At 39.6% G+C, this 15,106-nt stretch overlaps 1 protein-coding gene across 1 annotated transcript; it reads left to right on the plus strand.

Annotated features, from left to right (window-relative positions):
• The first annotated feature begins 7,152 nt into the window (after window positions 1–7,152).
• On the plus strand, window positions 7,153–15,106 carry LOC139950103 (uncharacterized). Its single transcript, XM_071948732.1, has 4 exons — window positions 7,153–7,334; window positions 11,028–11,112; window positions 12,385–12,485; window positions 14,874–15,106. Exons 1-4 carry the CDS (start codon window positions 7,235–7,237, stop codon window positions 15,104–15,106), a joined length of 519 nt encoding a protein of 172 aa, XP_071804833.1. The 5' UTR covers window positions 7,153–7,234.

Raw genomic sequence — 15,106 nt, forward strand, 5'->3', positions numbered from 1 at the left:
TAATGCAACCACACACAAGTCAAGGGGAACTTACACAACCATACACAAGTCAATGTCAATGGGAAACTACACAACCATACACACGTCAATGGGAAACTACACAACCATACACAAGCCAATGGAAAACTACACAACCAAACACAAGTCAATGGGAAACTAAACAACCGTACACAAGTCGATGGGAATTTACACAGCCAAACACAAGTATGCGTAAGATTTTTCAAAGCTCACCCCCCCCCCCCCGAAATTTTATTCCCCAGTTTTAGAAGGCTTTTCGAAATCGCCGCCCAACTTTTCATTATTTTATAAATAAAAATCAGAATTTTAATTATGGACAAAAGAGGGTTCCAAAATGCTTTAAAAACCTCTTCATAATAATTAAAACTAACATGAGGTACACAGAATATGTTGATGGTTAGTGTGAAGGTACGATTGTGTCAGATTATTTCCTTCCAAATTAAAAAAGTCAATTGGAAACTACACAACCATACACAACTCATTGGAAACTACACCACCATACACAAGTCATTGGGAAACTACACAACCATACACAATCTAATGGGAAACTACACAACCATACACAAGTCAATGGGAAACTAAACAACCATACACAAGCCAATGGGAAACTACACAACCATACACAAGTCAATGAGAAACTACACAACCACACACAAGTCAATAGGACACTTAACACAACCATGCACAAGTCAATGGGAAACTACACAACCATACACAAGTCAATGGGCACTTCACAACCATACACAACTCAATGAGAATTGACACAACCATACACAAGTCAATGGGAAACTACACAACCATACACACGTCAATGGGAAACTACACAACCATACACAAGTCAATGGGAAACTACACAACCATACACAAGTCACTAGGACACTTAATACAACCACACACAAGTCAAGGGGAACTTACACAACCATACACAAGTCAATGTCAATGGGAAACTACACAACCATACACACGTCAATGGGAAACTACACAACCATACACAAGCCAATGGAAAACTACACAACCAAACACAAGTCAATGGGAAACTAAACAACCGTACACAAGTCAATGGGAATTTACACAGCCAAACACAAGTATGCGTAAGATTTTTCAAAGCTCACCCCCTCCCCAAAATTTTATTCCCCAGTTTTAGAAGGCTTTTCGAAATCACCGCCCAACTTTTCTTTATTTTATAAACAAAAATCAGAATTTTAATTATGGACAAAAGAGGGTTCCAAAATGCTTTAAAAACCTCTTCATAATAATTAAAACTAACATGAGGTACACAGAATATGTTGATGGTTAGTGTGAAGGTACGATTGTGTCAGATTATTTCCTTCCAAACTAAAAAAGTCAATTGGAAACTACACAACCATACACAACTCATTGGAAACTACACCACCATACACAAGTCATTGGGAAACTACACAACCATACACAATCTAATGGGAAACTACACAACCATACACAAGTCAATGGGAAACTAAACAACCATACACAAGCCAATGGGAAACTACACAACCATACACAAGTCAATGAGAAACTACACAACCACACACAAGTCAATAGGACACTTAACACAACCATGCACAAGTCAATGGGAAACTACACAACCATACACAAGTCAATGGGCACTTCACAACCATACACAACTCAATGAGAATTGACACAACCATACACAAGTCAATGGGAAACTACACAACCATACACACGTCAATGGGAAACTACACAACCATACACAAGTCAATGGGAAACTACACAACCATACACAAGTCACTAGGACACTTTATACAACCACACACAAGTCAAGGGGAACTTACACAACCATACACAAGTCAATGTCAATGGGAAACTACACAACCATACACACGTCAATGGGAAACTACACAACCATACACAAGCCAATGGAAAACTACACAACCAAACACAAGTCAATGGGAAACTAAACAACCGTACACAAGTCAATGGGAATTTACACAGCCAAACACAAGTATGCGTAAGATTTTTCAAAGCTCACCCCCCCCGAAATTTTATTCCCCAGTTTTAGAAGGCTTTTCGAAATCGCCGCCCAACTTTTCATTATTTTATAAATAAAAATCAGAATTTTAATTATGGACAAAAGAGGGTTCCAAAATGCTTTAAAAACCTCTTCATAATAATTAAAACTAACATGAGGTACACAGAATATGTTGATGGTTAGTGTGAAGGTACGATTGTGTCAGATTATTTCCTTCCAAATTAAAAAGTCAATTGGAAACTACACAACCATACACAACTCATTGGAAACTACACCACCATACACAAGTCATTGGGAAACTACACAACCATACACAATCTAATGGGAAACTACACAACCATACACAAGTCAATGGGAAACTAAACAACCATACACAAGCCAATATGGGAAACTACACAACCATACACAAGTCAATGAGAAACTACACAACCACACACAAGTCAATAGGACACTTAACACAACCATGCACAAGTCAATGGGAAACTACACAACCATACACAAGTCAATGGGCACTTCACAACCACACACAACTCAATGAGAATTGACACAACCATACACAAGTCAATGGGAAACTACACAACCATACACACGTCAATGGGAAACTGCACAACCATACACAAGTCAATGGGAAACTACACAACCATACACAAGTCACTAGGACACTTAATACAACCACACACAAGTCAAGGGGAACTTACACAACCATACACAAGTCAATGTCAATGGGAAACTACACAACCATACACACGTCAATGGGAAACTACACAACCATACACAAGCCAATGGAAAACTACACAACCAAACACAAGTCAATGGGAAACTAAACAACCGTACACAAGTCAATGGGAATTTACACAGCCAAACACAAGTATGCGTAAGATTTTTAAAACTCACCCCCCCCCCCCCCGAAATTTTATTCCCCAGTTTTAGAAGGCTTTTCGAAATCACCGCCCAACTTTTCTTTATTTTATAAACAAAAATCAGAATTTTAATTATGGACAAAAGAGGGTTCCAAAATGCTTTAAAAACCTCTTCATAATAATTAAAACTAACATGAGGTACACAGAATATGTTGATGGTTAGTGTGAAGGTACGATTGTGTCAGATTATTTCCTTCCAAACTAAAAAAGTCAATTGGAAACTACACAACCATACACAACTCATTGGAAACTACACCACCATACACAAGTCATTGGGAAACTACACAACCATACACAATCTAATGGGAAACTACACAACCATACACAAGTCAATGGGAAACTAAACAACCATACACAAGCCAATGGGAAACTACACAACCATACACAAGTCAATGAGAAACTACACAACCACACACAAGTCAATAGGACACTTAACACAACCATGCACAAGTCAATGGGAAACTACACAACCATACACAAGTCAATGGGCACTTCACAACCATACACAACTCAATGAGAATTGACACAACCATACACAAGTCAATGGGAAACTACACAACCATACACACGTCAATGGGAAACTACACAACCATACACAAGTCAATGGGAAACTACACAACCATACACAAGTCACTAGGACACTTTATACAACCACACACAAGTCAAGGGGAACTTACACAACCATACACAAGTCAATGTCAATGGGAAACTACACAACCATACACACGTCAATGGGAAACTACACAACCATACACAAGCCAATGGAAAACTACACAACCAAACACAAGTCAATGGGAAACTAAACAACCGTACACAAGTCAATGGGAATTTACACAGCCAAACACAAGTATGCGTAAGATTTTTCAAAGCTCACCCCCCCCCCGAAATTTTATTCCCCAGTTTTAGAAGGCTTTTCGAAATCGCCGCCCAACTTTTCATTATTTTATAAATAAAAATCAGAATTTTAATTATGGACAAAAGAGGGTTCCAAAATGCTTTAAAAACCTATTCATAATAATTAAAACTAACATGAGGTACACAGAATATGTTGATGGTTAGTGTGAAGGTACGATTGTGTCAGATTATTTCCTTCCAAATTAAAAAAGTCAATTGGAAACTACACAACCATACACAACTCATTGGAAACTACACCACCATACACAAGTCATTGGGAAACTACACAACCATACACAATCTAATGGGAAACTACACAACCATACACAAGTCAATGGGAAACTAAACAACCATACACAAGCCAATGGGAAACTACACAACCATACACAAGTCAATGAGAAACTACACAACCACACACAAGTCAATAGGACACTTAACACAACCATGCACAAGTCAATGGGAAACTACACAACCATACACAAGTCAATGGGCACTTCACAACCACACACAACTCAATGAGAATTGACACAACCATACACAAGTCAATGGGAAACTACACAACCATACACACGTCAATGGGAAACTGCACAACCATACACAAGTCAATGGGAAACTACACAACCATACACAAGTCACTAGGACACTTAATACAACCACACACAAGTCAAGGGGAACTTACACAACCATACACAAGTCAATGTCAATGGGAAACTACACAACCATACACACGTCAATGGGAAACTACACAACCATACACAAGCCAATGGAAAACTACACAACCAAACACAAGTCAATGGGAAACTAAACAACCGTACACAAGTCAATGGGAATTTACACAGCCAAACACAAGTATGCGTAAGATTTTTCAAAGCTCACCCCCCCCCCCCCGAAATTTTATTCCCCAGTTTTAGAAGGCTTTTCGAAATCGCCGCCCAACTTTTCTTTATTTTATAAACAAAAATCAGAATTTTAATTATGGACAAAAGAGGGTTCCAAAATGCTTTAAAAACCTCTTCATAATAATTAAAACTAACATGAGGTACACAGAATATGTTGATGGTTAGTGTGAAGGTACGATTGTGTCAGATTATTTCCTTCCAAACTAAAAAAGTCAATTGGAAACTACACAACCATACACAAGTCAATTGGAAACTACACCACCATACACAAGTCATTGGGAAATACACAACCATACACAAGTCAATGGGAAACTACACAACCATACACAAGTCAATGGGAAACTAAACAACCATACACAAGCCAATGGGAAACTACACAACCATACACAAGTCAACGAGAAACTACACAACCACACACAAGTCAATAGGACACTAAACACAACCATACACAAGTCAATGGGAAACTACACAACCATACACAAGTCAATGGAAACTACACAACAATACACAAGTCAATGGGAAACTACACAACCATACACACGTCAATGGGAAACTACACAACCATACACAAGTCAATGGGAAACTACATAACCATACACAAATCACTAGGACACTTAATACAACCACACACAAGTCAAGGGGAACTTACACAACCATACACAAGTCAATGTCAATGGGAAACTACACAACCATACACAAGTCAATGGGAAACTACACAACCATACACAAGTCAATGGGAAACTAAACAGCCATACGCAAGCCAATGGAAAACTACACAACCATACACAAGTCAATGGGAAACTACACAACCATACACAAGTCAATAGGACACTTTATGCAACCATACACAAGTCAATGCGAAACTACACAACCATACACAAGTCAATGGGCACTTCACAACCATACACAACTCAATGGGAATTGACACAACCATACACAAGTCAATGGGAAACTACACAACCATACACAAGTCAATGGGAAACTACACAACCATACACAAGTCAATAGGAAACTACACAACCGTACACAAGTCCATAGGACACTTAATACAACCATACACATGTCAATGGGAACTTACACAATCATACACTAGTCAATGTCAATGGGAAACTACACAACCATACACAAGTCAATGGGAAACTACACAACCATACACAAGCCAATGGGAAACTACACAACCATACACATGTCAATGGGAAACTACACAACCATACACAAGCCAATGGGAAACTACACAACCATACACAAGTTAATGGGAAACTACACAACCATACACAAGTCAATGGGAAACTACACAACCATACACAAGCCAATGGGAAACTACACAACCATACACAAGGCAATAGGAAGCTAAACAACCATACACAAATCAATGGGAATATACACAGCCATACACAATTATGCGTAGTATTTTTTCAAAGCTCAACCCCCCCCCCCGAAATTTTTTCCCCAGTTTTAGAAGGCCTTTCGAAATCGCCGCCAAACTTTTCTTTATTTTATAAACAAAAATCAGAAATTTAATTATGGACAAAAGAGGGTTCCAAAATGCTTTAAAAACCTCTTCATAATAATTAAAACTAACATGGGGTACACAAAATATGTTAATGGTTAATGTTAAGGTACGATTGTGTCAGATTATTTCCTTCTAAACTAAATAAGTCAATTGGAAACTACACAACCATACACAAGTCAATTGGAAACTACACAACCATACACAAGTCATTAGGAAACTACACAACCATACACAAGTCAATGGGAAATTACAAAACCATACACAAGTCAATGGGAAACTACACAACCATACACAAGTCAATGGGAAATTACACAACCATACACAAGTCAATGGGAAACTACACAACCATACACAAGTCAATGGGAAACTACACAACCATACACAAGTCAATGGGAAACTAAACAACCATACACACGTCAATGGGAAACTACACAACCATACACAAGTCAATGGGAATTGACACAACCATGCACCAGTTAATGGGAAACTATACAACCATACACAAGTCAGTGGGAAACTACACAACCATACACAAGTCAATGGGAATATACACAGCCATACACAATTATGCGTGAGATTTTTCAAAGCTCAACCCCCACCCCCCCCCCCCCCCCGATTTTTTATTCCAGTTTTCGAAATCGCCGCCCAACTTTTCTTTTTTTTTATAAAAAAAAATCAGAAATTTAATTATGGACAAAAGAGTGTTCAAAAATGCATCAAAATCTGTTCATAATAATTTAAACTAACATCAGGTACACAGAATATGTTGATGGTTAATGTGGAGGAACGCGCGGCATCCCGCTAGTTTTATTTTTAATTAATAATTTTACAAGACGCGTCGTGACGGCTCTTGGAGTATAGCGCCCTCTATTGTCGGTAACAGATGTACAGTGGTTTAAAGATGGCGGCGCCCTTAAACCTAATTTGACTGCCCTGAATGAAGTCTGAACAACAACTTTGACTACAGCAATAGCCACACTATATGAAATTGTGGTTTATCTGCAGATATGGCCCCCTGTCTAGATCACACCTCAGTGGAAAACACGAATTCAGGCAAGAAAATAGAAGTGAATGCTTCCTCGGTAAGAACTCTTTTGTTTCGGTTTGATAAGTTGAATTGATTGATTGTCACTAGGCTAAGTAAGACTAAGTTAAAGGAACACGTTGCCTTGGATCGGACGAGTTGGTTAAAACAAAAGCGTTTGTAACCGTTTTTTATATAATGCATATGGTTGGAAAGATGTTTTAAAAGTAGAATACAATGATCCACACAAGTTTGCCTCGAAATTGCGTGGTTTTCCTTCTACTGTGCGAACTAACACGGTCGGCCATTTATGGGAGGGTCATTCCGTGTCAAATCAACCAGTGGTCCCCAGGTGACCCCCTCAGATTTTGCTGAAACTTCATCAGAATGACTGGATGTGGCTCAAACGAACACATGCAAAAAAGCTAAGTCATACTCCATGTCGTTTTCGAGATATGATCCATTGAAATTTGGTCAAGGCGGCCATTTTGTGCGCGCGCGAGACGCAAAATGTGGTTTTTGTGATAATTGCCGACTTTGAAAACTCATAATTTAGTTATTGTACCAGGTAGTTATGGTCACCTAAAGTAGGCACTTTAATCAGCCAAAAGTGTTTTTTGTGATAATTGGGGTCACCCTGTACCCACATGAGGGGTCAAATGAAACCTATATTCCCTAGTTATTATCTATGGGTGCATTTCTTTACCCATAAGCAATTATAAGCTCACAAATGCATTCATTCAGAAATAGCATGGACCCAAAGTTGGTTCCAGCCAGAAAAAGGTCAAAAAGACCCCGCCCGTCTTGACCCTGGTTGACCCCGCGATCAATTGAAACGTTTTTTGAAATTGATACCAGTTGTAGATATATATTATATCTACTTATACACCAATTTTCAGCTTTGGCACTCAACTCCTTCATGGTGTGGTGGCAATTTGAATATTATATGTTTTTGGCACATTTTAATGTAATATCATACAGAAAAAATCAGAATGATTGGATGTGGCTCAAATGAACACATACAAAAAAGCTAAGTCATACTCCATGTCGTTTTCGAAATATGACCCATTGAAATTTGGTCAAGGCGGCCATTTTGTACTCGCGCGAGACGCGAAAAGTGATTTTTGTGATAATTTCCGACTTTGAAAGCTCATAATTTAGTTATTGTACCAGGTTGAGAGCTCAAATTTGGTATTTCATCTTACTTCTAGCCAAATTTCATGAATCTGCACTCGATTTAAGAGTATCTCCTTTAATTTTTTAAAGTTTCATCAAAATCTGAGGGGGTCACCTGGGAACTTTTCTGAAAATTGGTTGATTTGACACGGAATGACCCGGGAGTCAAAATTTTGACCCCCATAAATGGCCGACGTGTTAGTCGACGAGGTAAGAGGAAAACCACGCAATTTTGAGGCATGTTTGTGTGGATCATTGTATTCTACTTTTACAACATCTTTCTACCCATATGCATTTTATAAAAAACGGTTACAAACGCTTTTCAAAAACCAACTCGACCGATCCAAGGCAATGTGTTCCTTTAAGAGGACTTGGCCATTGCCATGTTGTCACGATCGATTGTCCTTAAATTTTAATGAATGAAATTTGTATGAATGGAGGAGTTTACTTTATTTTTTCCAAGTTCCATCCACCAGATCTAATTAAATTAATTTCTCTTCTAAACTAAAGTCATCAATCAATACAACTACAACAACTTAACAAGGATAACTTTCCGTACTCCAGGACCATAGGCCCTACTAATTACTAGAACTATTTCGGTTTCGTCTGGCTATCGTCTCCCGTCGATAGCCGGACGAAACCGAAATAGTTCTTCATGTATGTAGGTAGGTAGGAGTAAACTTTCCGTATCCCTTCCGCCACTTTTCACTCATTTTTACAAAAAGGGATATCTCATTGATTGAGGTAATTAGACTTGATGATTTCATATTGAATGAAAAGCAAAAAGTGGTGGTGATATAAACTTTTCCCAAAACAATCATCTAGGCCTACAAGTCAACTCTTCTACCCTTTCTACTGAACACAGACTCAGAACACGGCCCATCATGAAGTTTTTCACTGATCAAATTGATACAAAAACCCTTTTAAGTTTATTCTGGCTTTTAATAAAGAATATAAAAAAAAGGAACATTGAAACAGTTACCAATACGATAGACTGACTCAATCGCTCAACATTTTGTGTAACGGTAAATATGTAGACATGGATATGCCCAAAAGTAAGAACCTTCAGCTTTTCAGTTTCAGGTGAAATAATTTTTGAATGGAAAACAAACTTTTTATGCTGAGATGCTGCCCCAGTTATTTTGAAACACCCCCCCAAAAAGTTTACACTAAAACAGAAATGAACATTCTAGGTACTGCATGGTAAGCCGAGGAGGTATCAATTTATATTTGGTTTGCTGTAACACCATGTTTGTGTATCTACTTGCCTGCCAGGTAGAGTTTGTTCTTAGAGAACTGTCTTTCTGTATACATACTACTACCGCGAAGTAGAATTATTATTAAATCATTATTTAGTATTTATTCAACCAATATACAAGACATAACTTTCACAAAAGGACAGTATAGTACTACAAAACAAGTAAACAGAATCAGGAAAACTAGCAAATACAATAATGAATAGATCAAAATTTTTAAAATAAAATAAATAGTATTGACAAGAAATTATTATATACAAATCGCAGTTGGAAGAAAAGAGTGGGGAAGAGAGGGGTGGTTGGGCAACCAAGAAAGACAATGGGGAGAAAAAACAAAACAAAGACAACAACAATAGGGGCAACAACAACAAGAGGGACAACAACAGCAACAGGGACAACAACAACAACAATAACAACAATCCAAGAAACAACAAAACAAAAACAAACCAAACAACAACAACCTAAAGAAACAACAACAGATCACAACACACACAAAAACAAAGAAGAACAACACAACAGCACAAAAAACAAAGAACATCTCCAGACATATTATTAAAAAGCAACAAATATGACAAAACAACATGATCAGACAAAAAAGGAACCAATAAACAACATTTTAACAAACTTGAACCGGCCAGCATAGACAAAAGTGTACCAAAACACTGTGACCCGAAGGCCTGTCTATCCAAACTGGATTGTTCAGGAGACTTCTTGTTTCTCTGTCCTCTGCTTTTTAACTATACCCCGGCGGAAGATAGGAAATTGGCAGGGACTACTACTTTAGCTTACGGGAACATTATTAACTGTGCTACCGCGGAGTGAGTTTCTAAATTGGTCTCATTATTTCGACTACCTTGCTCTAGTCATCCTCAGGAGACTGGAGTTAATAATTTGACATAAAAGGAACATGTTGCCTTGGATCGGGCGAGTTGGTCTCCAAAATCCGTTTGTTATAAAATGCATATATATATGGTTAGAAAGATGTTTCAAAAGTAGAACACAATGATCCACACAACATTGCCTCGAAATTGCGTGGTTTTCCTTTTACTTTGCGAATAAACACGGTCGGCCATTAACATGTAATGGGAGTCAAAAATTTGACTCCCAAAAATGGCCGACCGTGTTAGTCGACGATGTAAAAGGAAAGCCGCGCAATTTCAAGGCATGGTTGTGTGGATCATTGTATTCTACTTTTACAACATCTTTCCATCCGGTTTGCATTTCATAACAAACGGTTGCAAACGCTTTTCAAAGACCAACGCGACCGATCCAAGGCAACGTTTTCCTTTAATCAATGTGATCACTTTCTTCTTTTGCAGCTTGTGGGTTTGAAGGCGGAGTAATTCCTGGAAACAAGAGGCACTCAGGAACTCTACTACAGTCAAGGCTAAACCTGTTCCTAAGGTAGGCTGGACCTGGGATGAACTGAAATGAGACTCTGTCTGAAAAGGTGGTTATTCACCTGGTTCACCTATGGTTGACACCCCCATGGAAGTGTTGTGGCCAAGCGGTAAAGAGCACCAAATTCAAACTTTGTTTTTTCTGATCAGCAGGGTGTGGGTTCGAATCCCTAGCCGTGGCACTTGTGTCCTTAAAAGGCCGTGGACACTATTGGTAATTGTCAAAGACTAGCCTTCACAGTTGGTGTATCTCAACATAATGCATAAAATAACTAACCTGTGAAAATTTGAGCTCAATCGGTCATCAAAGTTGTGAGATAAAAGAAGACAACACCCTTGTCACACGAAGTTGTATGCATTTAGATGGTTGATTTCGACACTCTCAAGTTCTAAACTTGAGGTCTCGAAATCAAATTCCTGGAAATTACTTCTATCTCGAAAACTACTCCACTTCAGTGGGAGCCGTTTCTCACAATGTTTTATACTGCCAACCTCTCCCCATTACTCTTTACCAAGTGAGGTTTTATGCTAATAATTATTTTGAGTAAGTACCAATAGTGTCCACTGCCTTTAATCACCATGTTCACCTATGTTTGACACCCCCATGGAAGTGTCGTGGCCAAGCGGTAAAGAGCACCGAATTCAGACTTTGTTGTTTCTGATCAGCAGAGTGTGGGTTCGAATCCCCAGCCGTGACACTTGTGTCCTTAAACAAGACACTTCACCATTGCTTCGTCCTTCGGATGGGACGTAAAGCCGTTGGTCCCATGTGTTGTGTAACGCATGTAAAAGAACCAATTGCACTTATCACACTTTTTTATCGCAAATAATATGAGTAAAACCTGAGTCACAAAAATAATTTTCGTCTCAGTGAGACGAACATTATTTTAGCATGTAAGAACGTATTAAAAGCAGTGGACACTATTGGTAATTACCAATAGTGTACTGCCTTTAACCAGTTATGACAAAAATGCAATTTTGCTGTAAAGAGTATTAAAATATTAAAATACTTTTTATGGCAAAAACTGAGACAAAAATTATATTTTTGTGGCTTTGTTTTACTCATTTCTCTAAAACTGCAGAACCTCAGCAAATCATTATTTTAAGGAAATCTTTAGCACTATCAATACCTTCAAAGTCAAACGGTATATGTAAAATTGTAAGTTTAATCTAAATCTGTGGACTTTGTGTTTTGTGTTACAAAAAAGTACCCAGACCCTTTAAGCCATCAGACTCTTGTGGTTATTGGTCTTTTTTCCTTTTTATTTTTTTACAGAAAGCAAGTTTCTGGACCAAGAAGAATGCCGGAGTTCAGTCCCGAGCTGAGAAGGTTAAAGTTCTTACAGCAGAAGAAGAAAATGCATTGGATAAATCAAGGTAAATAATATAAGATGCATTGTTCATTCCCTAAAAAGTTTTGAAGGTAGTGCATTTTGCTCCGCCATCCACTCTCCTAGTGGATGATATCCATACCTACATCTTTACGGACTGAGAAGGGGGTAACCCTGTTTCAGCCCTAGGAGTAGGTGGCTCCTAGTGGATGATACCCATGCCTACATCCTTTGGGACTGTGAAGGGGGTAACCCTGTTTCAGCCCTAGGAGTAGGTGGTTCCTAGTGGATGATACCCATGCTTACATCCTTAGGGACTGTGAAGGGGGTAACCCTGTTTCAGCCCTAGGAGTAGGTGGCTCCTAGTGGATGATACCCATGCCTACATCCTTAGGGACTGTGAAGGGGGTAACCCTGTTTCAGCCCTAGGAGTAAGTGGTTCCTAGTGGATGATACCCATGCTTACATCCTTAGGGACTGTGAAGTGGGTAGCCCTGTTTCAGCCCCAGGAGTAGGTGGTTCCTAGTGGATGATGCCTACATCCTTGGACTGTGAAGGGGGTAACCCTGTTTCAGCCCTAGGAGTAGGTGGCTTCTAGTGGATGATACCCATGCCTACATCCTTCTGGACAGTGAAGTGGGTAGCCCTGTTTCAGCCCTAGGAGTAGGTGGCTCCTAGTGGATGATACCCATGCCTACATCCTTGCTGACTGTGAAGGGGGTAACCCTGTTTCAGCCCTAGGAGTAGGTGGCTCCTAGTGGATGATACCCATGCCTACATCCTTCTGGACAGTGAGGTGGGTAGCCCTGTTTCAGCCCCAGGAGTAGGTGGCAGTGTGCCCCTGGTGACAGTTGATTTGGTCCATAGCCCAAATCAGTTGAGTGTAGCCCAATCATTAAAGTGGCTGTCCATAGCCTTGTGTTATTTACAGTTACATACATGTGAGAAAGTTGCTCCACCAGCCATGCTCCTAGTGGATGATATCCGTACCTACATCTTTATGGGCTGAGAATCAAGCATTGAAAATCAATTTACCTGTTCTATATTTGTTAGGAAGGTAGTGCATTCTACTCCGCCTACCCCTTTTGTGACGTCAATCGAGGCAGACTTTGCCTCGATTGAACATACATTGTACATACAAGTCCTAGTCGTGAGTTTGTACATTTAAAAAAAAAGTTTTTTTTTGCATTTTTCCGGCAATGCCGACCAGGTGTATTGCCGCTAGATGCAGTAAAACAACTATAGATTGGGTCAGTTTGCAAAGTGGTCGGTCAATTGTCTTTTTTCAGCGCTGTGCAGCGAACACTTCGAACTATCGTGCTTCGAATCCGGGATACAATACACCACACATTTGACATGAAGGGAAAAGGTATTCTAAAACATGACACCATCCCAACAATTTTTCTAGCTAGTGGGACGTCGAAGAAGGTACCTGAAAGACGTGATGAACTTAAAGGAGCATTTGCCTGACGAGAAAACAATTCGGGTAATGTTTCAACTTTGAGGGCATGTTTTCAGCTTACACCAATCGTCAAGCGCCAAGCGATCTTGTGTTGGCACTGCATGCCATTCACCGTGCAGGGTAATCCGAGTGGGCCGTCTGCACAGCAGCCATAGTGCGTGCAGACATGGTTTGTGACCATAGTTCTGCACATGCATCATACTGATCAGGTACATAGTGTTCGGGCCAGACTACACATTTTCTCTTCAACTATCGCGCCACGATTGATGTCATGGACAGCGCCCTTTCGGGTCGGGCCTAACTCTTAAATTTGTAAATAAAAAGAAAACAATTTTTTGGGAACCTTAGTTAACTATTTATTCATATTCTACTCATCAAAACACATATATTGTTGACAAAAGCTTTATTTTAAAAAAATACCACTTCCAGGTGACTTTAAGAAAAGTTTGTTTTAACTATAATATATTCCAGGTGTTAGTTTGCATCAGAGATAAATAATATAATTTGTTTACCTTTACACCCATGTGTATGAAAGCACTGTATACTCTGTACTTTCCCAAGTTATACATGTGTCTGCTCTAGCAATGGTCTAGAGGGTTGACAGGGCCAGGTACATCCGAGGCCCCCATCTCATACTCTAGCCCCGCCCTTGCTGCCTCCTGTTTTCCCCCTCCCCCCTCCTTTTATGCTAATAATTGCTTTGAGTAATTACCAATAGTGTCCACTGCCTTTAAACAGAACCTCTGTGACTGTTTTTTTTAACCATCACCTTTCTCTACTGATTCCAAGCAGACCTACACATGTATGAGCAGCCCATCTTTAAAGGAACACGAAACCTTGGATCGGGCGAGTTTGTCTTTGAAAAGCGTTTGAAACCGTTTGTTATGAAATGCATATGATTAGAAAGATATTTTAAAAGTAGACAAACACGATTGGCCATTTATGGGAATCAAATTTTTTACCAATGGTAAGGAAGTCATCCAGGGAGGGGGAGGGGGAGGGGGAACAGGAGGCAGCAAGGGCGGGGCTGGAGTATGAGATGGGGGCCTCGGATGTACCTGGCCCTGTCAACCCTCGAGACCAATGGTAAGGAAGTCATCCAGGGAGGGGGAGGGGGCAAACAGGAGGCAGCAAGGGCGGGGCTGGAGTATGAGATAGGGGCCACGGATGTACCTGGCCCTGTCAACCCTCTAGACCAATGGTAA

This window comes from Asterias amurensis, chromosome 17, assembly GCF_032118995.1.
Source record: "Asterias amurensis chromosome 17, ASM3211899v1".
Classification (NCBI taxonomy): Eukaryota; Metazoa; Echinodermata; class Asteroidea; order Forcipulatida; family Asteriidae; genus Asterias; species Asterias amurensis.